Raw genomic sequence first — 23246 nt, 5'->3', positions numbered from 1 at the left:
TCCACGTTCGCGCTACATCTGTGTTCGCATCTCCAGTTGTTAAGAACGGATGAGTGTTTCTTTCCGATCGCCAGAACTCATCTTGATGAAGGTCACCAACATCTGTGTTTGCTGGCTAAGACATACAGACAAAGAACTTTCTAGAGAAGCACATCAAGCTGGGTCACATGGGTCACATGGGTCACGTTTGTGCTGTCAAACGCCACACACTACAAATAATTAAAGTGATTTAATAAATTTTTTTCGCAAAATATCTCTGTTTGTTCAAGTTAAAAACATACAATGTTCGTAAAAAGGTTTAGCAGCTAACCACATTCATGAATGAAAGGTTATAAAGTAGTTTCGCAAAAGAAAGAAATAGTTTCGAAATGGCAACAGAATTGTATGCAACACCAACAAATATTTTCTACAAAGATGACCACTTTTAAAAACAAACATTTATTTGCGACTATTTTCAGCTTTAACTTGAGGCTCGACACCTCGTTTTAATGAGAATTTTTACTATGTGAGGCTGAAATGTCTGTGCACTTCCGGGCCGTGTGTTTGACATTTCTCCTTTAGACAACAAACCGCACAATTTGAGAAAAAGCACGCGCACACACACACACACACATAATTTCTGTAGGAATTAATATCTTAGAGACACTTCACTACATCTGTTGTCGCATCTCTTGGTCCTCTCTTGTGAAGTACTGATGAGTGTTGACTTCCGAAAGGCACCTTTCATCTTGACTAAGTGCACAAACATCTTCATTTTGCTTGGTTTTGATCTTTTCATCTCTAGGCCCCGCGATGTTTTATCGACATCCGTGTTCACTTTTTCGTCTAACAAGTCAGACAACAGCTCTAAAGAATTATCTGCCCTTCTGACTATTTTATATATCATTTGAAAACTGTAGATATGTGCTTAATAAAAAAAAACCACTTTCAAAGTAAAAATAGGTTTATTCTTCTGATCTCGAATATCGACAGAGCGACTGGACACTGATGTCACAAGGGAAGGTCAACACTGTTGTTAACTAAGGTCAGCGTCACGGAAGGTTGTCTGCAGTCTTTGCTCATGAACAGTCACCGACACAAGGGTATTAAGGAGAGGCACACAATATACATTTACAGTTCTTTGTAACGAAATTTGTTAGAAGTGAAGAAAGATTTAGGATGTAACAACTTTGTAAATACTTAGGTCTATCATCGTACATTCTTCACAACTTGGATGTTGTTTTTTTTTTCTTCGGAACTAGTCTGTCATTCAGAATATTTATATGTCTAAGAAAACAATAACCTGTAACAAAGAAAACCAGTTAACTGACATAAAAAAAATACAATGGAAAAGAAACATGTTAAAAAGAATAAAGCAAAGTGTAAACAATTTAATCTGGCTTTGTGCAGATCGACGGATGATTCTCCTCTACTTGATGTACAATTGTTAAAACGCTTTCCGTAAATAAAATTTTCGCGATCTGACAGTTCATGGAATGGAAGAAGCATTTTCCCGTGTCTCTGTGACCTCGTCTCGTGCTGTAGACCCCGTCCTACACACAATCACCGAGTACTCAGCCATTTTATTCTATATCAGTTTCAAATTGTTACGAGCTGGTATTAAAGACATTTTTCTCACTCTCACCACACGACTTCTTTACCCGCGCAAAATTACACACACAGATATACAGTACAATACCGGAGAAAGACACTTCACAAAAATTTTGACTGCCATGTCATGTACAATAACAAGCTGACAGAAACCATTAACATTAAGAGTAGATACAGAAGTCAAGTCACGTGCTCAAGACTCAATCCCGCAGAAGAATTAAGTGGTGGACATAGCTGGGCTAGAGAGATGCCCAAAGAAACCTACAGGTAAATAGTCTACAGGGATCTCAATGGTAGAGGTTTCTCACTTACGAAAGCCCCAGGGGAACAGCAGCAGATGGACATCCCTTGTTGTCACCTCACGTGACTGACGGAAAAGAAAGGATTAAATGAATGAGTTTATAAAGTAAAAAAGTGAGATCACTGTAATGTAAACAAGTAAGATGTACAATATAGGGGAGTAACACTAGTTCTCTACACCTTGATACTTATGTCTTCCTTATTTTTACTTGTTCTTAAGGTAAGCAGGCGATACACTGTTGACACGAAAACGGTTACTGTCTTTGAGCATTTGACCTAATTAACGTTTAAATTACCTGGTTAAAGAATTAACATAGACAATACAATTATAGGTTCAACGTCTGTTTATTTATTTATTTATTTTTTTTGATCCTTTTTTTATGGACCATTTTGTGGTTCTTTGTTTTGTCAAGAGAAAGGTTTCTTCGTCAGAATTTTCTGATATACGTATATATCCGATAGATCTGAAATATTGCTTATGGACTAGCTTTAAAAAACATGAATACCTAAAATGATATGGTATACACAATACACAAGGCTTGCTTACACTAATACATTTGGCACCTCCCACACGCCAAAAGAGAAAAGAAGAGTCTCAGCCATCCAATCAAAATTAGACACGTGATCGTTAGCCAATGAGAAGGCTCACCGTTAGTGACTTCCTCGTCGGCGTGGAATAAAAGCTGTCGCACTGCGATGTTTGTCCAGTGTCTTGTCAGTCAGACACACGATCATCTTTAACATATCGACACCCAGCATCATGATGTACAGGGCCGTCAGTGTTTACTGGATCTCTGTTCTCCTGGTGCCCAGTGTGGGTAAGTAGTGCCGCACATAAAATAACAATTTAGAAGTTTGTCAATAAGACCATTTTATTGTAACCTTCACGTGTTAAATGTATCGGCCTGTAAAAGGCAATTGCTCTTCACATTCTTATTTTGATGGTTCCAATGTATTAGACGTTAACAAGTGTTTGGCTTTTGCCCATTATCTTAACCTGATTTCCATGGATAATAATATCTTATTGTTTTCTATTTGCAATTTTTTATTGTAGTGTGCTACAGGAATTCCTCTTATGTTTACAAGAACTTTCTGAAATATCTTTAAAGCAGTTTAATATTTTCTCTTTTTAATTGTCTATTTATTATGCTATTTTAATTCATGATAATGTGATGAACGTTTACCTGCTGTAAATAAAATCCTAAAGATTATTAAAAATAGTGAGTGATGCGTTAATGTGTCACCTCTAAAAAAGTACTTTGTCTTTGCTTGTAGTGCAGCTTCTTTTATGACAGCTGCAAAAAGATTTTTTTTTCCTTTAAAGAGTTAGTGACATTGATATTATTGGATCCATTCAAAGTTTGCTGTGAAGGAGTTGCTATGCAGTTTAGTTTTTGATTAATGTTACCCATGTTCGTCCCAAAGCTATTTATTTCTAACACATTACTTACGGCCCTACCTTGCTAACTTTGATGATTTTTATCTTAGTGGGAGGGCTGGTGTTGGCATGAAGTTGTTTAGTTCCTGGTGGTATGTCAGATAAGTATAATGGACGAAAATGATTCAGGATCTCTTCAAAGTGTTCCATCCACCGGTTTTATTTTTTTATTATCTGCATTAATTGTTGCGGTTTTCCGGTCTTTTTCTTTCACTGGTTCGTTTGGGTTAATGTTCTTGCCTGACAGAGTTCGTGTTATTTCGTATAGTCGCTTATTTTGCCCTGTATAGCTACTGTCTCTATTTCCTGTGTCAATTTATGGATAAAACGTCTCTTGGTTTTTTTGACAGACTTCTTCACTTGGCGGTTGGCTTCTCAATATTCAACTCTGAGACCTTCTTTCTCTTGCCAGTCTAGATACTTTTGAGCTTCTGTTTCAGTGCCTTTCAGTATTCAATCTTCGCCTAGGTCTGTGTAGTCATCCATTCCCTGTTTTCTTCCTTTCCCTCTTCCTTATAAAATATGTTTAGGCTGCGTTGAAAATGGTCTTGGATGCTGACCAGTATTATTTTACTGATTCTTCTATCAGTCCTGTAAAGGCTTCAGACTTATTCTTTACTTCCCAGTTATAAATGTCTTTTATTTTTTCTTAAGGTACATAGTATTAAACTTGTAGTGGGGTCTGCCTGCTTTGTCAATGAAAAACTTCAGCTTAATCTTAAAGACTGAAGCGAGAAGCTGGTTGTCTAAATAATATCTGCACCTCTTCTTACACGACCATCTTAGAGACTCCTTCTCAACTTTCAATCAACTGTTATATAGTCAATCTGGTTTTCCATCTAGCCATAAGGGTCAATCAAAATGTTTCCTTTAACATTTCATTTTCTTTTTTAACATCCAAGGCTCGCTAGTAATTTTTTCGTCAATATGTTTTGCCAGTGCGCGATGGCAATCTTCTATTTGTTATTTCATTGTTTCCACTATGTTTTGTTACTTTTCCTTTTCTTTTATTTACTTTTTGATTATTGGATGTGTCGGTGTCTTGTGGATTTAACAGAGCTTCCACGAGTTTATGACGTGTTTATTTTAGTTCTACAGAAAAATTTTAATAAGTATTTACTTGCACGAAACTTAAGAAAAAACCAGGGACATTTATCAAAGCAACCGGTAGTTTTAATACGTGGCTTCCATATAAAAAACTAACTCTGCAGTATTATTTAATCATTTAGAACTTTACAAGTTCACAAAGATTTGCGAAGAGTTTTTTATTAGAAAAGGCATTAGTGATGTGTTAAGGACTTTGTACTGGAGATCAACTAGCTTTCTTGGAACATGCTTTTGCCCACATTTAGTAAATAGAAAATCAATATGTTACAGCGGCAAAAGATTAAAACTGCTACTAAAATAATAGTCAGCTAGAGCAGTGGTTCTCAAAGTGTGGTCAGGTGGTCCGCGGCTGTCAGCAAAGTGATGTTTATAGTGATGCATTCCTCGCATTAACATTTTATTTACAAATAACGAGGTACGTAGTTTTATGTCAACTTATTACTATATTACTTTTACAAAAGGACATTTAGTTTTGAATTAAAATGAAACAAAATTTAAATTTAAATTTGAAATTCATAGTACAGACTGATTTTTATGCCTTGGTGGTCCGCCATATTTTTTACTTTAGTAAAGTGGTCCGCGGTCCGAAAAACTTTGAGAACCACTGAGCTAGACGGTAGGAACTATACTAGTACTAAACAGTCATGTACATGCTCTTCTACAATTACCCGTTGTCGGGGATACCCGAATAAACGCAGCGAATAAAAGACTTCTGCATGGCGTTAAAACAAAAACATTTACAGTGAAATCTTGTCTATATAATAATTAATAGCTTAGTGCATTGCATTAATTCACTGTATTATTAATTCGTTCAGTTTCAGCTCAGCAGATGTCAGCTCGTATAGTTAATGGCACAGCAGACGCAGGACGTCTAGAGATATTGTACGATGGAACTTGGAACACAGTGTGTGGCTATAAATTTGGACAGACAGAGGCCTTGGTAGCCTGCAGGATGCTAGGATTTAACAGGTATGGAATGATACTCGTTACGTTTCAAAAGGTATTATTTCATTTTTCTCTAGTGGAAAACCTTTGTCTAATAGGAGAGTTTAGCCCTTATAATTAGCTAAGGACTAGGTAAGAGTACAAGGTTTTTAAAGTTCCTTTGTGCCTTCAAGAAAACAAAATGCACAAGAAGCACTAAGTTTATTTATCTGAAAAGTAACGGTGACAGTAGAATGGGACTAAACTGTAGACCAGGCGGTAGAAGAGAATTAAACTTATATGAAGAGGTCTCCTAGAATAGCAAGAGCTAATCTTTTTGACAAATTAAACATGTTATGGCACGACACTAATGTTTATCTCGTGAATCGCAGTTACCAAGAAAAACTTCCTAGATATATGGCGACCTGCATTAGTTAAGGTTCTAGTTTTAACTTTAGTCCTATTGCTTCTATAATTGTAATCATTTATTTTGATTCCTCTGCAGCTTAATACCGATTAGACGCTCTCAATCAAGTTTTTGTGTTTTAATTTCCAGGATAAAAATCAGCGATTTCAACGATTAACAATATCTCTATATCTCAATGTTATTTCCGGTTTTATAGTCTAAACATTTTATACTTGGCTAGATAACGTAGCAAAACGAAATGGATGCATAAATAACATGTGTGAATGTAAAAAAAGCATACATATGTATTATGCTCACCAAATTTTTAATTATAAAATGATTTAACTTCTGATATTGTGTTAATTATAACAATGAAAATGCAATCAGCTTATTCAATACTTCTTTTCTACTGTGGTCCTTTCCTAATCCAAGCTTACTTAAACGCTTGGACACCACACTGTTACTTTAATCCACAATCACTTCCTTTTGCACAAAAGACACGAGACTAACATCAACACCACACTCGGTTCTACACTTTGAGGAACACGTGACTATAATGTCACTTCTTTCAAGCAAATATTCCACAAAGGTGGTTTTCGTAGGTCACTGCTCTACCGGCCTTACGCTCGGGGGACCCCAGTGTTCCTCCTGTTCTTCGCTGAACTAGTAACATAAACCCCAGATCCACCTCCAACTTACGGGGGAGATTTAACGGTTTCCACTCGTTCTTCCTGCAACACCGTCTTAATTTTATTCTAAGAATTCTAACATAAAAATTCTAAACTAGCTAAAAACGTGTTTTTTTCCGATAATAAACTCGACTGGTAAGGAATCAACAATTACCAATAAAAATACTTCAAAATTCTTTTTTATAAAGTTAATTTTTAACTATTATTCGGCGTATCGGGGAGTTTTAACCGATCCCGCTTACAAACACCTGGCGCATAAAGGACAGATTTATCCCATGCGTTGTTTAATTTGTTTTAGACGATAAGTAAAAAAAAAGAGATTAATTACGATAGTTTGGACATTTCTGAATTCAGTTACTTCCCTTTCAATAGAAGGGAAGTCAGTTTGAAGGAAACTATCGTTAATTTCCCAGAGTATTTGTTCTTTTCCATTAGAAAAATGACCAGACGATGTACCATAGATGAGTATTGATGGACTGGTGTCTGTATGCCGAGACTCACTGTTGGTCTCTTGCGAAGTGATCCGCTGCTAGTCTCGGCGAGCCGTAAGAATGTGAATAAACCGGAAGCTATGTCGTCTAATGCCTCGTTTTAGCAGTTAACTAAAAAAAATCGTCTACCAGCAGTCCAGAGATATTAGTTTGTGGATATACGGTCGAGAAGTGTACGACTTGTTCCTCGGATTTTCAGAATTCTGGCATTATTTGTGAATTTCTAAGGACGAGAACAATGTGTGTTGGTCTTCTTGGTTTTCAAACATTAAACTGTGGTTCCTGTAAGTCAAACTTTTTGTTAGATAACATGTAAACTCGTGCCAGTAAAAACTTCACTTCATATACCCGATTCTGTATGAATTACAATTAAAGTGAATTCTCAAGCATGTTTCAGGTAAATTGTTTCTCTTCTACACATTTTGATCTATCCTTATCAGTTTGAATTATTCTTTTATCTCCTTTAGTCATTTGTAAAAAAATTTTAGGAAAAGAGAAAAATCTTGCCTACCAGTGGGTCAAACTGCCTCTTGCTCAGACGTCGAAGAAACCTTAGTCAAATTAAGTTAAATACTCTAATCCTGCTAGTGCCATTTTGTCAGTTTCTTTAAATTTCAACTTTGCAACTATACTTCATTTGGAACCGGAAAACTTTTGTTTCTCACAAGTTACCCACAGAGTTAAAGAAGACACAGATGCAGATTATTTGCTTGCATAGTTTACTGGCATGTCTGTCACTTTATATATAACTCGTATGATTTGAGCACTTTACTTTCTTTGAATTAAGATATTCCACATGGCCATCACGCTCAGTTCCACTGTAAATTATCTGTTTTCATGCAGGGGCATAAATGTAAATTTTTGTGTCTGTTCCCATGTATTCACACACGTTAATCTTTATTAACTCAATGGGGACGAGCTAGGCTACAGGCCGTTCGACACAACGGTACACAGAGTTTTACCGATTTTCAAAAAATTATAAAAAAATAACCAAAAGAGCTAGAAGAATAATTCAAATTGATAATGATAGATCAAAATGTGTAAAATTTGAGCAATCGTACCTGAAACATGCTTGAGAGCCCACTTTTATTATTGTAATCCATACAGAATCGGGTAGATGAAATAGAATTTTTTTTTCTACACGTGGTTACACCAGTTGTCACCGTATAGGAAGTCTAACACAAAGATGACTTATAGGAACACATTTTGATCTTTGAAAAGCAAAAAGAAATGCACACACATTGTTCTTGTCCATAGAAATTCACAAATGATGCCAGAATTCTGAAAATCCGAGGAGCTATTCCGAATTTCTCGTATATCGTCTCGACATTTTTTTTCAAGGGAAAAGAAAGGTTACTCTGGAAAATTAACGATAGTTCAGTCAAGACAGAGTAACCTCCCTTCACAAGGGAAGTAACTGTGTTCAGAAATGCCCAAGCTATCGTAACTAAGCGATTTCTTTACTAAAAAAAAAAAAAAAGCGCTCTAAACGCCCAAAAAAATTTTAAAACACGACGGTCTGGTACGCCCGCAATGCGGAAGTGGACTGTGCGTGGGTGAGGGCCTAGGAATCCGCAGTGTGACCAGAGTCTGTATGTTTTCAATGTCTATATCTCCTTGTTTTCGTTTCTGATGTTAAACAGTACAACAGCAGTAGCCGTGGGGTCAGTCAAGTACGGAGCAGGCTCTGGTTCTATTCTGTTTGATGACCTGCAGTGTGTGGGGAACGAAACCAGCCTGGCGCAGTGTCAACACTCGGGGCTCTACAGACACAACTGTCAACAGTCGCGGGATGTCGGCGTCATGTGCAACAATAGTACGTAGACCAGTTATAATTAAAAAAATATACAGTTACTCAAGTATTTTATCTATTTTGTTAAAATTTTTAAAACCGGGTTGTTAAATATCGCTTTATTTCTATCAAATTACTGTTTGCGCAAATTAGTATAAAAATCAAGTACGTTTTGAAGTGTGTGATACGCATTATTATTATTAAAATGATGATGATGATGATGATGATGACGATGACGACGACGACGATGACGATGATGATGATGGATGACGAAAAAAAAACCTGTCAATAACAGATAAGACAAACACATTGACATCACGTTTCTCTTCAGGTTTCTTCGACAAAGGAGAATTTAAATATAAACAAGGGGTTGTTATATCTTACCTTTACAAACTTTGTTAAAAGAGAATATTGTCAACATTATACAATACAATATTCTGTAGTGTATATTTTTTAAAGACTTAAATATAGTTTGTTTCTTTGTTGGAAGCTAAAACAAGTAATAAAACTACACAGTCACCCGCATCACTCACAAATTTACATTCACTTTTAATCACTTAGCTATTTGCTAAAGCAGGGGTGGGCAATTAATTTTCCCAAGGGGCCGCATGAGAAATTGGGATGGTTTTAGAGGGCCGGAATAATATAGTTAACTCAGTTTTACCCAATACTGTAAATATAGTATATACACTGGCTGGCGGGCCAGCGGGCGGGCTGTCAAATATCAACGCATGTCGAAGCATCAAGAAAGGTGATCAGCTCTCCTGTCGATCTATGCGGATCCGGACTGTGGCTCAGTTTTCCTTGCCGTGCACACTGCCTGCACCTCAACTGGCTTGTCTCCCATTTGTTAGAGCTGTTATTTGGTGACTGCGGTGCCGTTGATCGTTGTACCGCATGCTTCTTAGCGCCGTCTGTCTGGGCTTCCTTGGGTGAGTCGCTGTCGGTGGCCGACTGCAGTTGTTGTCCAACATGACAATGACAATGATTAACTTTATTGGTCCCAGTGGGCAATTTCACCAAGGGAAGGTGCTCTAGTTACAGTAAGTTAAAAATAAAAGTAAAAGTAAAATAGAACAAGTTCACTGCAAGGTGTAAGATGTACATTAGCACTTGAAAAGAAAGCATATTTTAAATATCTATACATGTACTATAAAACAAACAACATTTACGTCAAGATTAATCATGTGCGCGTCTACAACATCACACACACACACACCACTGACACTTCATCTGAATTTCAGCAGCTGGACCGCAAATGGCACAAACGATTTCAAGTGTCTGTTACTTTTGCATATAAACATGTAAGAGCGTTTACCTGAGGTTAATAATATAAATTCTCTCGATAGTACATGTTTAGGTATAGACAAAATGCGTGAAACTTTCCTAACTGTTTACAAAAAGAAGCTAAATCCCTCTGTCCGACATCAATTTATCTTAGAACAGATGTGGACAATACTGTTTAGACTGTTCTTATCATAGAGATATTGCGAAACCAGCATACAAATGAAAAGGATAAAAGACTCAATTAACGACTTGTAGAAAGGGCCTAAGACTGCTTGACTAACGGAAAAACTATTGAGCTTACAAAGAAGGTAGATTCTTTGTTGGCTACGTTTAACAATGTGCTCGGTGTTTAAATTCTATTTGAGCTGTCAATCAAAAAAGTTCCCAGATATCTGAAAGAGTTAACAATTTTAACAGGTTTACAGTGTATCACACTGGGAGCAGCAAAATCCTCTTTGTTTATCCTCAAATCCAGATTTACTTCTTTTGTTTTGTCTACATTTAACTCCAGAAAAACATCGTTGCACCACTGTACAAAATTAGTTGAGAGATTACCGTTATATTTCTTTTGTTCCTGCAAAAGAGCTGACGAGGCAGTGTCATCAGAGAACTTAATGAGCAAGCTGTTTACCTCTGTACTTCTGCAGCTGTCAGTGTACATGATCAACAACAAAGGTGATAGCAGCCTTGTAGGGACCAAGTGTTTGTAACAACATTATCAGAATAGTTACTATTTACATACGCCGTCTGTTGTCTGCAAGTCGAAAAGTCCACTATCCACAGAACCCGTTGATGTGAAAGATCAAAATCAGACAGAAGGCCATCTTGCACTCTATTGAACGCAGAACTAAAATCAGTGAAGAGTAGTCTGGCATCCGTCTGGGGCTTATCGAAATGTTTATACAGTGTGTTCAGAATGAACAACTTAGCTTCGTCCACACGCCTGCCTATAAGCAAATTGAAGTTGGTCCAATCTACTCTCTACATATGTTAATATGAGATTTTTGACAATTTTATCGAGAATTTTCATTACAAGGGAGGTTAGTGCTATTGGCCGCATATCATTCGGTTGAGTAGGGCTAGGTGTTTTCGGGAGTGGCACGATGTTGGAAAGTTTCCAGAGTGCAAAAATGTACCTTGAGTCGAGAGAGAGAGTTGTAAGAGATTTTGAAACACTGCACCTAACTGCACAATAGTGCCAGACACGCCCACATACCCCATCAGGCACCTGCAACATTTTGATCTTGACCCGCTTTAGCGATTCCATCACACAGACTTCAGAAATAACTATATCATTATCGGAGACAAATTAATCATATGTAGGAGATAGGTGGAGAAAGATATATTCTGAATTAAACACGTCATAGATGATAGAGAAAACTTTCTATCATATCCAGCTGTTAAAAATAAATATGATGGTAACATTAACTTTGTCTCTCCTAATGGTTGTATCAAGGCACTTAAAACATGTAAACTTAAAAATAATGAATACAACAGCTTTATCTTTGTCTAAAACTTGTTAACTAGACTAATAATAAATAGCTTAGCTCAATGTATTAATTCACAGTATTATTAATTCGTTCAGTTTCAGCTCAGCAGATGTCAGCTCGTGTAGTTAATGGCACAGCAGACGCAGGACGTCTAGAGATATTGTACGATGGAACTTGGGGCACAGTGTGTGGCTTTGTATTTGGACAGAGAGAGGCCTTGGTAGCCTGCAGGATGCTGGGATTTAACAGGTATGGAATGATACTTTTCGCGTGCCAGACATTTTTCTGTGCTTGTGTTTCTCTTAGTTCTTGGGACGCACCGGTAATAGAAAGGCTAACAAGAGTCGACTTGTGAAGTCATATTCCAGGCTAATTGTATCTGGTTCGCAGTGAAAGGTCAAGGCCTTTTTTAGCTGACTGTAGCTACTTCCAAGGGAGACAACTCTGGTCCATTTGCGCTTACCACACAGTCAGGAATAACCCTCGTTCCTGACAGACCTACCCTACATGAATTTAGCCTCCCACTCCTTGACAGTTGCATAGGATAAGCAGTCCACAGCGAGTGTCTGTACCATGTCTGTACCATGTCTGTACCATGTCTGTATCATGTCTGTACCATGTCTGTACCATGTCTGTACCAACTAGTCGATTTCAAGGGTTTTTTTTTCTTTCTTTGTTATACGTTATAATAGCTCGGACTTCTGAGTTGTCCATTTTAAGATTGTTCATTCTTCACCCAGTATTAATTCATGCAACCTACGCAAAAGGGGTAAAGGAAGTTATCAAAATACTTCCTGGATAAAACATGCAACTCGTGTGCTATTATAAATTACAGGATCTTTTTCAGGTGCTTTAAATACGAATTAAACCTCATTCAGAAGATTTTTTTTTTTTACTTTAGAACTGAGGTCACACATCCATTTACACAAAACTTCTTAATTCACTCTGAACAAATGAGTTTGCCTTAACCCATTTTCTTTCCTTTCTTTGCAATTAACAATGAAAATCGTTTCACCAAATAAGAAGAACAATGCAGCACGAGCCACCCGAACGAGACAAATTGTACTATCAATCTGTGAATTCTTTCCGACATAGAGTTGTCTATGTTTACGCCAAATAGCTTCACTCGTGCTGGTTCCATTTTGTTAGTTCTTTGAGTTTAAAATTTGCAACTATACTTCCCTTCGAATCTTAAAACTTTGGTTTCCCATGGGTTATCCACAGAGTGATAGAAGACACAGATGAAGATTTTGTGTTGGCATAGTTTAACTACACGTGTCACGTTCAATGATCATCCTGTGATCTGAAAACCAGCATTATAGACTTTTAGGCCATATTTTTTATATTATTCCATGCACTATTTTTCAGGCTGACAAGTATGTTTTAAACACTTTACTTTCTTAATATTAACACTCCGGCCACCCATCAAGCTTAGCTCTTCCGCAAAGTAACTGTTTACATGTGCGGGCATGATTGTGTGTGTGCATATGTATATATTTACACATGTATTCATTAAGTTACAAAAGTCTGTATGTTTTCAATGTCTATATTTTCTTGCTCTTTTTTCTGATGTCGGACAGCACAACACCAGTAGCCGTGGGGTCAGTCAAGTACGGAGTTGGCTCTGGTCCTATTCTGTTTGATGAACTGCGGTGTGTGGGGAACGAAACCAGCCTGGCGCAGTGTAAACACTGGGGGTTCTACAGACACGAATGTACACACTGGGAGGATGTCGGCGTCATGTGCAATATCAGTATGTAGACCAGTAATAATTAAACATTTACTGTTACTCCAGTAAGTAATTTACTTTGTTAACAATTTAATTACCTAGTTGTCAATAATTGAGTTATTACTTCCAAATTACTGTTTCTACAAAATAGTTTACAAATCAAGTACGTTCTAAAGTGTGTAATACCATTATTATTATAAAACAGAAAACAATGACATGTAAGCCAAACACATTGACTTCACGTTTTTCTTTAAGTTTAATCGACAGAGGAGAAATTAAATATGACACGAGAGGTTGTTATCTTACCTTTACAAACTTTTGTAAATGAGCATATCGTCAACAATATACAATACATAATTCTGTAGTGTCTTTTACTGTTGACGACAGAAATGTAGTTTTTTTTTTCTTCGTTTAAAGCAGCAACAATTAATAAAAGTACACCATCACCCTGATCAAACACAAATTTACATTCACTTTTAATCACTCAGCAAATTTTCGAAGAAACATTATAATTAGTGATAAATTTATCCGTCACACTTAACATTAATCAATTCACTTACACCTTCACCTACATCCATGGCATACTAATAGACGATTAAAATATACTTTACTGTATACACAGTTGGTCTTCAATCTAGAGCAGGGGTAGGCAATTAATTTTCCCAAGGGGCCGCATGAGAAATTGGGATGGTTTTAGAGGGCCGGACTAATATAGTTAACTCAGTTTTACCCAATACTGTATATATAGTATATATACTGGCGGGCGGGCCAGCGGGCTGGCCGGTCAGAGACAGGAGGCGGGCCGGCCTTTGCCCAGGTCTGATCTAGAGACTAACCTAACCCACACACCACACACCTTGCTGGACTCTAATTTACGGGGATGGTCTATAGGTTTAGTCTGGGTCTGCGCGTTGGCACTGGTTTTCAGGTGTAGCGCTCGAATCGCCAGGTTCCTTGATATGATGTATTCGTGGGCCATACAGCTGTAGGAATCAGATTCACAACATGAGCCACTCGGTGAGTGCTGCCATCTGCGCATTGAATTTCTCAAGCGCACTGCTCTCCAATTGGACCACAATGTTGGCGGCGTGGGGCACCCGCACCCCACCTCTCCCATTGACTTGCCATCGCTTTCACCAGGTGATGCTGGAGCTCTATGGTGCTTCTCAACTAGTCCACAGCTTGGCCGACTCTCCTGACCTGGGACCTATCCCATTTTTGTATGGTCTTGCTCTGTCTCCGTAGATAATTCCTTTGTTCTTGCTTTCTCGCCATCTGTCTCAGTTTTATCTCTGGTTGTCCGTCCACGCATTTCTGAGGTATCTACGCTTGACTTTTTTTCAAATTATCCTTCTAATAGTTTAGAGTTGTGGTCTGCCTGCTGTTCAATGTCAGTGTATGGTGAAGCATCAACACAGGACATTATCTAGACAGATAACTCCCGTCGATCCACGCGGATCCCTTCCACAGGACGGTGGTTCAGTTTTTATTGCAACACATTTCTCCCCCTGATTATGGATGTGTATAGTGCCCCAGGATATCAAACTGACCATTCTTTGATCACTCTATCATTAAGCAACAAAGAAGAAGAAAGAAGATTTAAGCTATGGAAGTTAAATTCATCACATTTAAAGGATACAAATAATCTAGCTTCCTCTAACACTGACTTCAAACAATGTTGAGAGCGAAATAACATGTGCGTATGTTCTATTTAATGCATTGAATAGCAAAAGACAGCCGAAAAAGATAGGATTTAACAAGATAACCACATCTGTGTTGTGACAGCCACACCGATGACAGCCCGGTTACATGGCGGGACGTCTAAGGCAGGACGTCTAGAAATATCGGTCAACGGACAATGGACTACAGTGTGTGGGGATGAATTTGGACAGAGCGAAGTAGAAGTCGCTTTAAGGATGCTTGGACTCAACAGGTCAGTTACCCATTGTTTTAACCCCACACCATCCAACAGCAACATGTCAAGCATGCATGCACTGTATGATTCTTTTATTTAGAAAACTGGTAAAAAGCACTTTTGTCTATCGTTATTGCTATATTGTAAAAAACATAATAGTAATGCTTTATTTGATGTGTCTTCCTCTTTTAACTTTCGATTGCTTTTGCGTACGGTTTCTAATTTTTAGTTATAATTTGCAGTGTACTTATTATGTTACTGGTAGCTTTGTGACATGATTGTCTTATAGAAACAGGTTTAAAAATAGCGTGATACATTTTGTTGTTGTTGTTGTTGTTGTTGTTGTTGTTAATAAAGACCTCAATCGAGAACCTTAGCACTTAGAAGAACTTTCTTGTGCTAACGTATATAAAAGAGGTGAGCATTAAAAACCCATGTATTAAATATATATATATATGAGAGTCATTGATTAATTGTTGTTTATTCATTAAAGTGTTGTTGCCCTTAGAAGAGGGAACAAATGACAATAAAAGTGTGTAAGTGTTGTATGCATGTGTTTAAATAGCCTTTCAGAATGACATGGCTGACTAAATGTAACTGACAATAATAATCAACCACGAAATGACCGTTAAAAGAGCTGATACAGAAAAAAAGTAAAACTTGTAATACACTTAATTTGATATTTATTTGTAAATGATTGTACCGTTGTAACTGTGTTGTATCACTGTATTTTTTTTTACTGTGGAGATACCTATTTCGTAGTGGTTAAGGGGAGGTAAAGCAAATGCCGGCCCCTTGTTTAAAAGAGGTTATAAGACATCGCAACGCTAGGACCGTAGTGTGCCTTAACCTTTCAACCTGCATGCGATAAGGTTTTAAATAAATGTGTGTGTACTATCTGTCTGCTGACAGCACTGGGCAAAGAGCTGTGAAGTCTCTATTTTACGATGGCTCAAGATTTCAATTTTGGAATATGAAGTGTCAAGGAATGGAAACAAATCTTCAACAATGCGAAATTGGACAACTTAACAAAAGCATCTGCCTGGATGTCGGTTTTATTTGTGACTTCAAAAGTAAACACAACTTTAATTTTTTAATAGAGTTTTAATGTATTCATTATGTATCTTTTCTTTGAAATTATGCATATTTAAGAGTGATTTTTGTACATGCTCCAAGGAACTTTTGAAGACATTTTGTTTCAAAAGATTGCCCTGGATTAGGAAATTTCAAATATTCCTTTTATTCTTTTCTCAGCCAAGTAAGTCTGCCAAAGCTCCAGCTGCAGGTATCAAAAGTGAATAAAAGTGTCATCGTTTAGGACACGTAATTGGCCCTTACTAGAAAAAATGCTTTTAAATGTCTGTTTTAAAGAACAGTATTACATTCTAATAAAACTGATTTTTGTTAATATCTTTCACAGAAATTCATTTCCACCATAATTGCAATTGACTTCTTATACAAGTCCACAGATTGCACATGCATAAAGACTGATATTCTTTAATTTAGGGGAAACATAAAGCTTTTCATAGACTGAAACTAAAACTAATTACTTCGTAAAAAAACTAATGTAAACATAAGAGTAAAATATTGCTTTAAACTGAATTAAATTATATTTTAAAATCTTCTTACAAGATTATGTGCCTAATATTGAAATATAACCCTAACGAGAAGCGATGAGCAAAACGACCTGTAAATATTCAAACTCTTCTTGTTTGAGTTTGGGACCAGAAAATAACTACGCAGCAGACGACATGGACGTGATGACCTTTCACCTCATTGTTACAGGTCTGCGACTGACAGGACCTCGCCGTACATACAGTAACATGGGGCGTGTAGAAGTGGAGATTGGAAGTAAACAATCTGGCACAGTGTGTGTAAACAACGAGAAAACTGCCGCAGTCATCTGCAGACAACTCAATTTAACACCGTGAGATAGTTTATCTTTCTTTTGTTGAAAATAAAACAACAGGAAGAAACTTTTTTAAAAACAAAGACTAATCCGCTGATTTAGTTTTTTAAAAATACTTTACAACGAAGGGTAGGCAGCTTTAAGACTGCAGAGAGCTAAATATAAAACAGGATAACTTGTTGCAGCTTCTTCCTTGTATTGTCTTTATAGCAGATGAAAATAAATACTTTAAAAAAGACATTAGCTTGAGTAATTTTGATGTGAAATGTAAAAGATCTTTAATACTTAACAAAAGACCTATTTATTTTGATAAAAACATTTTAAGTCAAGCAATTAATTAAATTCTGGATTAACTTAAACTTATATGTTCCTTAGAAAAGAAGATTACTAAAACAATTGTACAAGCGCTGTTTGACATTTTTCAATTAGAAATTATGCTGCACTGATAGACGGTTTGTTGTTCGGACAAGACACGAGGCCTTTACTTCAAGCTACATTTGCTTGTGAGGGAACAGAGAGCAGCCTGGATGAATGTGGGCGGAATAACACTGTGAAGGGCTGTTATTCCAATGATGTTGGCGTCTATTGCAGCACTTGTAAGATTTTTGTGAGATTTGTTTATGTGTGTTCTGTGTAAACATCCTTGGCATTTTTGTTTCTCGTCCTATACAGTAAAGAACATTATGATAACATTTTATTAATTTTGTGTATCATAAGTTTATGAGACCTGACAACATACATTCAGTTGTGCTTAGTTGAAACATGAAACCCACTTTTAATAATTACTTATTTTAACACCAGGTAAGGTTTTAGCGGTGTGTGAAGTATAGTGTACTTGTCTTGATAGCAGAAAGTTGCTGACTTGAGCTTCAATATGAGCAGAGACTACTTAACTCTTTGTGTAACAAGTTTGATTCATATAACAAAGAATTATTGTTCTACTCTTCTGTCCATATGTCACGCACTATTAGTCCTATTTGTCGCGTGCGTACGTGTGTAGGTGTGAAAGATAGAGGGCTGTAATACATGTAAGATTTTGAAGAAAAGTATTTTCAGTTTTTCATGAACAATCGCTTCTTTAATACAGTTCTTTAATACATTAATACATTGCTTAGTAAAATGTTGATAATATTTATCAACAGAAAACGTTGCTTTATTCCTGCTTGTTTAGATTCTTGTAGGGTCCATGACCCTTTTTTGCAGACAAACGGCTGTTAATAGTTTCTCGGGACGAAAGGTACCCGTTTATAGAAGGAGCAAACAAAGCCCTGAGGTGCGTGACACCACGAACGTATGAACGAGACGGTGAGTACACATGGGTAGACGCAGCTGGTGGTCGTCGTTCAAGCGATCTTCTAATCTTTGACAATCTGACTAAAGAGTACAATGGACGTCAAGTGTGGTGCTCTACCCGCTATCGTGAGAGGGATTCTGATTCTGATATCATTTGGAGTGATAATCATGTGCTAAAGGTCTACTGTGAGTACACTTTTATAACTGTTTAGGTGTTGTTGATTTTTGTGACCACGTTCGCAATTATTACTATAGATGTCTCCACTTGTCAGTAACTTTAAAAAACATAATATTAAAATATAAGCAATTTAAGTATTTTGAATAACTAAAATAATTTAAAATCTGGTAACAAAAATCTGAAATAAATACTTTCTAAAGATAATTAAAATTAATTTAATTATTTTTTTATCTTCACTTAACTCCAAAAAAACACAGTAATAAAATACTCCATTTTGAGGACAAATTGTGAAAAACGTAAAAAACACACCTAAACTTTTTTTAAAAAAATAATACACAGTCCATGGTAACATAACCTTTGAACAAAGCATATTAAAACTCGGCTTATTTTATCGTTGAATTAATTTTAGACCAGTTCATTTCACAATCCATGTAAGAGGGTTAGGCGTGAGCAATGACTTTAAATCTTTTGCTATTTACAGACAAGCCGTTGATTACAATAACATGGACTAACAACACCGGGGAACAACAGCCCTTGTCAAGTCTTTCTGAGTTAAAGCCTGGACACAACGTGACCCTGTGGTGTGAGGCTGACAGCAACCCTCGCCCCTCGTCCATCACGTGGTCAGGAAGAGTGAACAGCACGACTGGAGAGTTACGGATCATAGCGGCAGACCACGTGACACACAGCGGTGTGTACACCTGTACAGTCGTCACTGAAACCGTTGATGATGACGACAGACTTCCGCTGACCTCATCTTACCGGCTGACTCTTAGTGTTCAAGGTTTACATTTACTCTCATTGTTTTGTTTTGTTTTGTTTTGTTTTGTTCAATATTTAATGCAAACATTAAGTTCTATTATTCTTAGTTTACAATAACTTTACAAACAATCTTTATAAACAAAATCAACATACATTGCAATTATCGAAGGCATGGGAATGTAACACTAGCCATGACACATTGACACAACACGTGTTACATGATTTGCGTGCTACTACAAGCAGTACGAGTTGCGGCTTCTTATCATTTCTTGACTCGTGTCCCGGATGTTGTGTACACCTGCTGCGACACACATACAAAAGGGCGAGTAGAAGGTAAGCGATTAAAAATCACAGTTTGCAAGAAATTCGTTAAATCTGATATTTTTGTCTAAGATATAATCATACAATCGAGTGTTGCTTTTACATGATATGTGGAACTCTTTGTCGATTTGAATGTGTATGGTAGTAAGTAATAAGTATTTATTATGCCATAAATTAACTGTATTGCTAAGACAGACTTATGTCCTACTAGAAAAAAAGTATAATTTAAGCAGCAGTTAGTTTGTGTCTATATAATTGTGTTGTTATTTTGTGCGTTTGTGCGTGTGAGTAAAAGAGAGATAGAAAAAAGAGATCAAGAATTTAATCTTTTTAATTTTACCAATTTCTTTAAATTTATTTTTGCACGCTTTTTTTTTGAATAATTTTTCTTACTTTATCAAACCAGTTAAGTCCGTGTACTTTGTATCTTGTCATTTTTTCAATGTCTTATCAAACTTCGTTTTCTTTAAAGATGCATCTGTTTCCTACTGAGGTTGAAGCGGGTCAAAGGTCGCTGACGTCATTTCAACTATTTTTGTCAAGTCGTTGCTAAGCAACAACTCTTTGTCTTCACATCCACCAGACAAAGAGCATGAGGACAAATATTTGGACCAGTAACCTCTGATAAATCTGACCAATCATAATTCACTCCTTGTATGCAAACGAGTATGCTAATTTTACTTATGAAAGAACACATATACCTACCTGGAATTTACAACAATAATATCTGAGCTGGTGATTCAGTCTTAAACAGAAATCGGATGATCAACATTAGGCTACACATAACTCTTGTTATCCCCACACAGCATCTTTCATGTTTGCTTAGAAGTCCAGGATCCCTTTTGTGTTTAATGGTGCGGTAGTCTTAGCATAGGTTAAACTAATAGCACACCAGTTACATGGAAAAAAATCGGTAAAATTATATTATTAATCTTCTGTATTATTGTAGAAAAAGATGAAAAAATGGTGATACCAATCAGCTCTATTTGTCACATTGGGAGGACAAACTAGTATATAATTCCTGTCAATGAGTCCCACAGTGGTTAGAATGTGTGTTAACCTCTACATAACAATTTGTTTTGGCAATTTTCTATTTTAGCCGTTAGCACTATTTGATTGGAGCAATATAGCAAGACAGCCAGAGATTCTATTTAATTAATTAAATGTAATTTTTCCTTCTGATTTGTATTCTAAAACTGTTAAAATTGCACGCAAATCTTACTTTAATAAACTATTTGCCGCATTCTTAAGGGCGTTTAAAATTTTTTTTTCTTTTGTTTCAGATTTAACAATTGCTGGACACATGACTGTTACAGGAATAATCACGTAAATATCCTTGAAGCGAAATATCTACTGGAATTAATTTAAACTACAAAATTGTAGTAGTTCATAAACTAAGAAATTACTACTATCGTAATAATATTATTAACAGATTGATACTAACAACAATAAATAATGTTATTTAATATATTAGTATATTATGTATTTAGTACCAAGCTGACAAACATTTTTTTTTTTTGCTCTGCGTAAAAAATCTGTTTAGCATGACCCTATGATTATTTAAAATTTAGTTGTATAAATAGATTCTATAATTTTTTTAGTAAGCAACGAAAAAATACTAAAGCTGTTAATACTCAACAGACGCATCATGCAAACAGAAACAGAAGTGTACCTAAAATATTGTTGTTAGTACTTCTAGTGTCGCAATTTAGACTTTGTGCCTTATTCTGCAGTCTAAAACTTACTGCAGGTGGGTTACTAAACACATCAGCCCACCTCGTTGTGAAAGGATATCAACTCTGTGTGTTGTGCTTCTTCTGTTGTTCACCTAAAACAGTCAGTGATCGGAGCGAGACGCACCTCTCTGTAGTTGGACTTTATGAGGATCTACGTGCACTGCAGTATGACAAGTTAAAAGCACAAACTCTTCCTTCAACAGCGAAGAACGATTTTAAAAAGTACATAAAAATAAAATCTTCATTTTGCAATAACAAACTTATAAGTGACACACAGCAGGTCGCACAATAAAAATATAAATACAAAGGAACAGAAACTGTTGTTTCCTGCAAAGAAGTTATCGATGATTTACGTCCCTTTTTGATAAAAAATTCTTTGACTTTTTAACACGGAACGACTGTATTTTAGCTGCTACAAGTGCTCTCTGGCCAAACACAGTTCAACTGCCCTCTCGTCTTGCAAAGGCGTTACTAATTTCAGGCACAATGTCACCGATGACACACTGGACTCGCCGTACACAGGTGTCGATGTTATTACCAAATGGTTTCTCTCTTTCGCTTTGACAAAGCTTCTCGTACACATATTCTTACATACACTAACCACACACAACACTGGTCTAAATGAGATGATTTTCTGAGCAAACATCAATAAGCACTTGCCATTAGAGATATAATTCCTTTGTCAGGAGTTTGTCGCATACTCCTCACATAATTTTTTTAAGTGGAAATGTACCGTCCTCTGGGACTGCATGCTGTGTGGGAGAGAGAGAAAGACAGTGTTTAAATAGCAGGGTAAATTTAAACTGCGCTGTGTAACAACCAGGGTTAGACAGCGATGTCAAAGGTCGTGTAATCTTACATAAACATTGCTTGATACAGTAAACATCAACTCGACCTTTAGCTGCTGCATGCGATCACGTGACACAGAGACAATAATCCACTTAGTGTGTTGGTCACGTCCATACTTGATGTTAGCTTGTTATCGTCACAAACACCTTCTAATTTGTTTGTCTTCAGATGTAGCAGTTACCTTGCGGCGTCAACAAAGTAAGAAACAAGCCACGATGAAGGATGTGAAGAGGAAAAGTTAAAAGTAAAATGACAAAAGAATGCAGTGACACCAAAATCTTTTTATCAATGCCAGGTTTGACAGGATAACAATAAACAACACAAAAACATGGGGCACGTTCCCTGACGCCAGACAAGTTCATGTCTTGGATTTGTGTTATAAATAAAACAAAGTGTTATGATATGCATATGTTACAGCGTGTGTGTGTGTGTGCGAGCGTGAGAGAGAGATAATGTTCTCGGTTGCTGCAGCTTTCTTCATGTTAGTCTGTTTAGCCTGACGACGTTTGTCTGTTAATAAGGTTTGCTGACTACATTAAGTCTAATTATACTAGTAAAGCCACAAAATGAGGAAATATCATGTGGCTGTGAAATTAATTCACTTCAATTGTTTCCGCACGTAGTTCATGTCAGACAGAACTCATTATTTCTGCAGAACACCTTCCTTGTTTCTTCGTCTGTTGATGGAGAAGTTAACTAATGAAATATCCAAATTAAGCAACTAGTGCACCGTCATCACCGATGAAAACTTTTTAAGGAGACTAATCAGATATTTAAGTACAAAACCAAATATATCCCGACCTGAGTCAATTTTTTACCTCATCCCCACCAAAATCCTTCTGCTGAACGGAGCGCAGCAAACCTCGTCTCACTTAATCATCATCATCATCATCATCATCATCATCATCATCATCATCATCATCATCATCATCATCATCATCATCATCATCAACAAATAACATGAAAAAAAACTGCTGCAGAAAGAAAATGACACATCCAATTTCACACAAAGGAAGTAACACTTCACAACCTCTTTAAGC

The 23246-nt window shown here is 36.7% G+C and overlaps 1 protein-coding gene across 4 annotated transcripts; it reads left to right on the top strand.

Moving 5' to 3' along the window:
• The first annotated feature begins 2540 nt into the window (after nucleotides 1-2540).
• LOC112567802 (deleted in malignant brain tumors 1 protein-like) lies at nucleotides 2541-20417 on the top strand. Of its 4 annotated transcripts, none has more exons than XM_025244648.1 (11): nucleotides 2541-2708; nucleotides 5257-5404; nucleotides 8589-8761; nucleotides 11610-11763; nucleotides 13095-13267; nucleotides 15029-15176; nucleotides 16071-16231; nucleotides 16944-17085; nucleotides 17497-17663; nucleotides 18271-18546; nucleotides 19020-20417. In XM_025244648.1, the coding sequence occupies exons 1-11, from the start codon at nucleotides 2651-2653 to the stop codon at nucleotides 19415-19417; spliced, it is 1998 nt and encodes a 665-aa protein (XP_025100433.1). In that variant the 5' UTR covers nucleotides 2541-2650; the 3' UTR covers nucleotides 19418-20417. The 4 variants fall into 4 exon arrangements, with proteins under 4 accessions (XP_025100433.1, XP_025100432.1, XP_025100435.1 ...); XM_025244647.1 differs by having other exon boundaries at nucleotides 5251-5404; XM_025244650.1 differs by lacking the exons at nucleotides 5257-5404; nucleotides 8589-8761 and having other exon boundaries at nucleotides 11616-11763.
• Nucleotides 20418-23246: the final 2829 nt, after the last annotated feature.

This window comes from Pomacea canaliculata, linkage group LG7, assembly GCF_003073045.1.
Source record: "Pomacea canaliculata isolate SZHN2017 linkage group LG7, ASM307304v1, whole genome shotgun sequence".
Taxonomy (NCBI): domain Eukaryota; kingdom Metazoa; phylum Mollusca; class Gastropoda; order Architaenioglossa; family Ampullariidae; genus Pomacea; species Pomacea canaliculata.
This window is presented reverse-complemented; position numbering and strand designations above follow the sequence as displayed.

Coding starts and splice junctions, on each gene's coding strand:
- LOC112567802 (XM_025244647.1), top strand. CDS start 2,651: ATGATGTACAGGGCCGTCAGTGTTTACTGGATCTCTGTTCTCCTGGTG. Junction 17,086..17,496: donor AGACAACTCAATTTAACACC/GTGAGATAGTTT, acceptor TTTTTCAATTAG/AAATTATGCTGCACTGATAG. Junction 18,547..19,019: donor TCATGTGCTAAAGGTCTACT/GTGAGTACACTT, acceptor TGCTATTTACAG/ACAAGCCGTTGATTACAATA.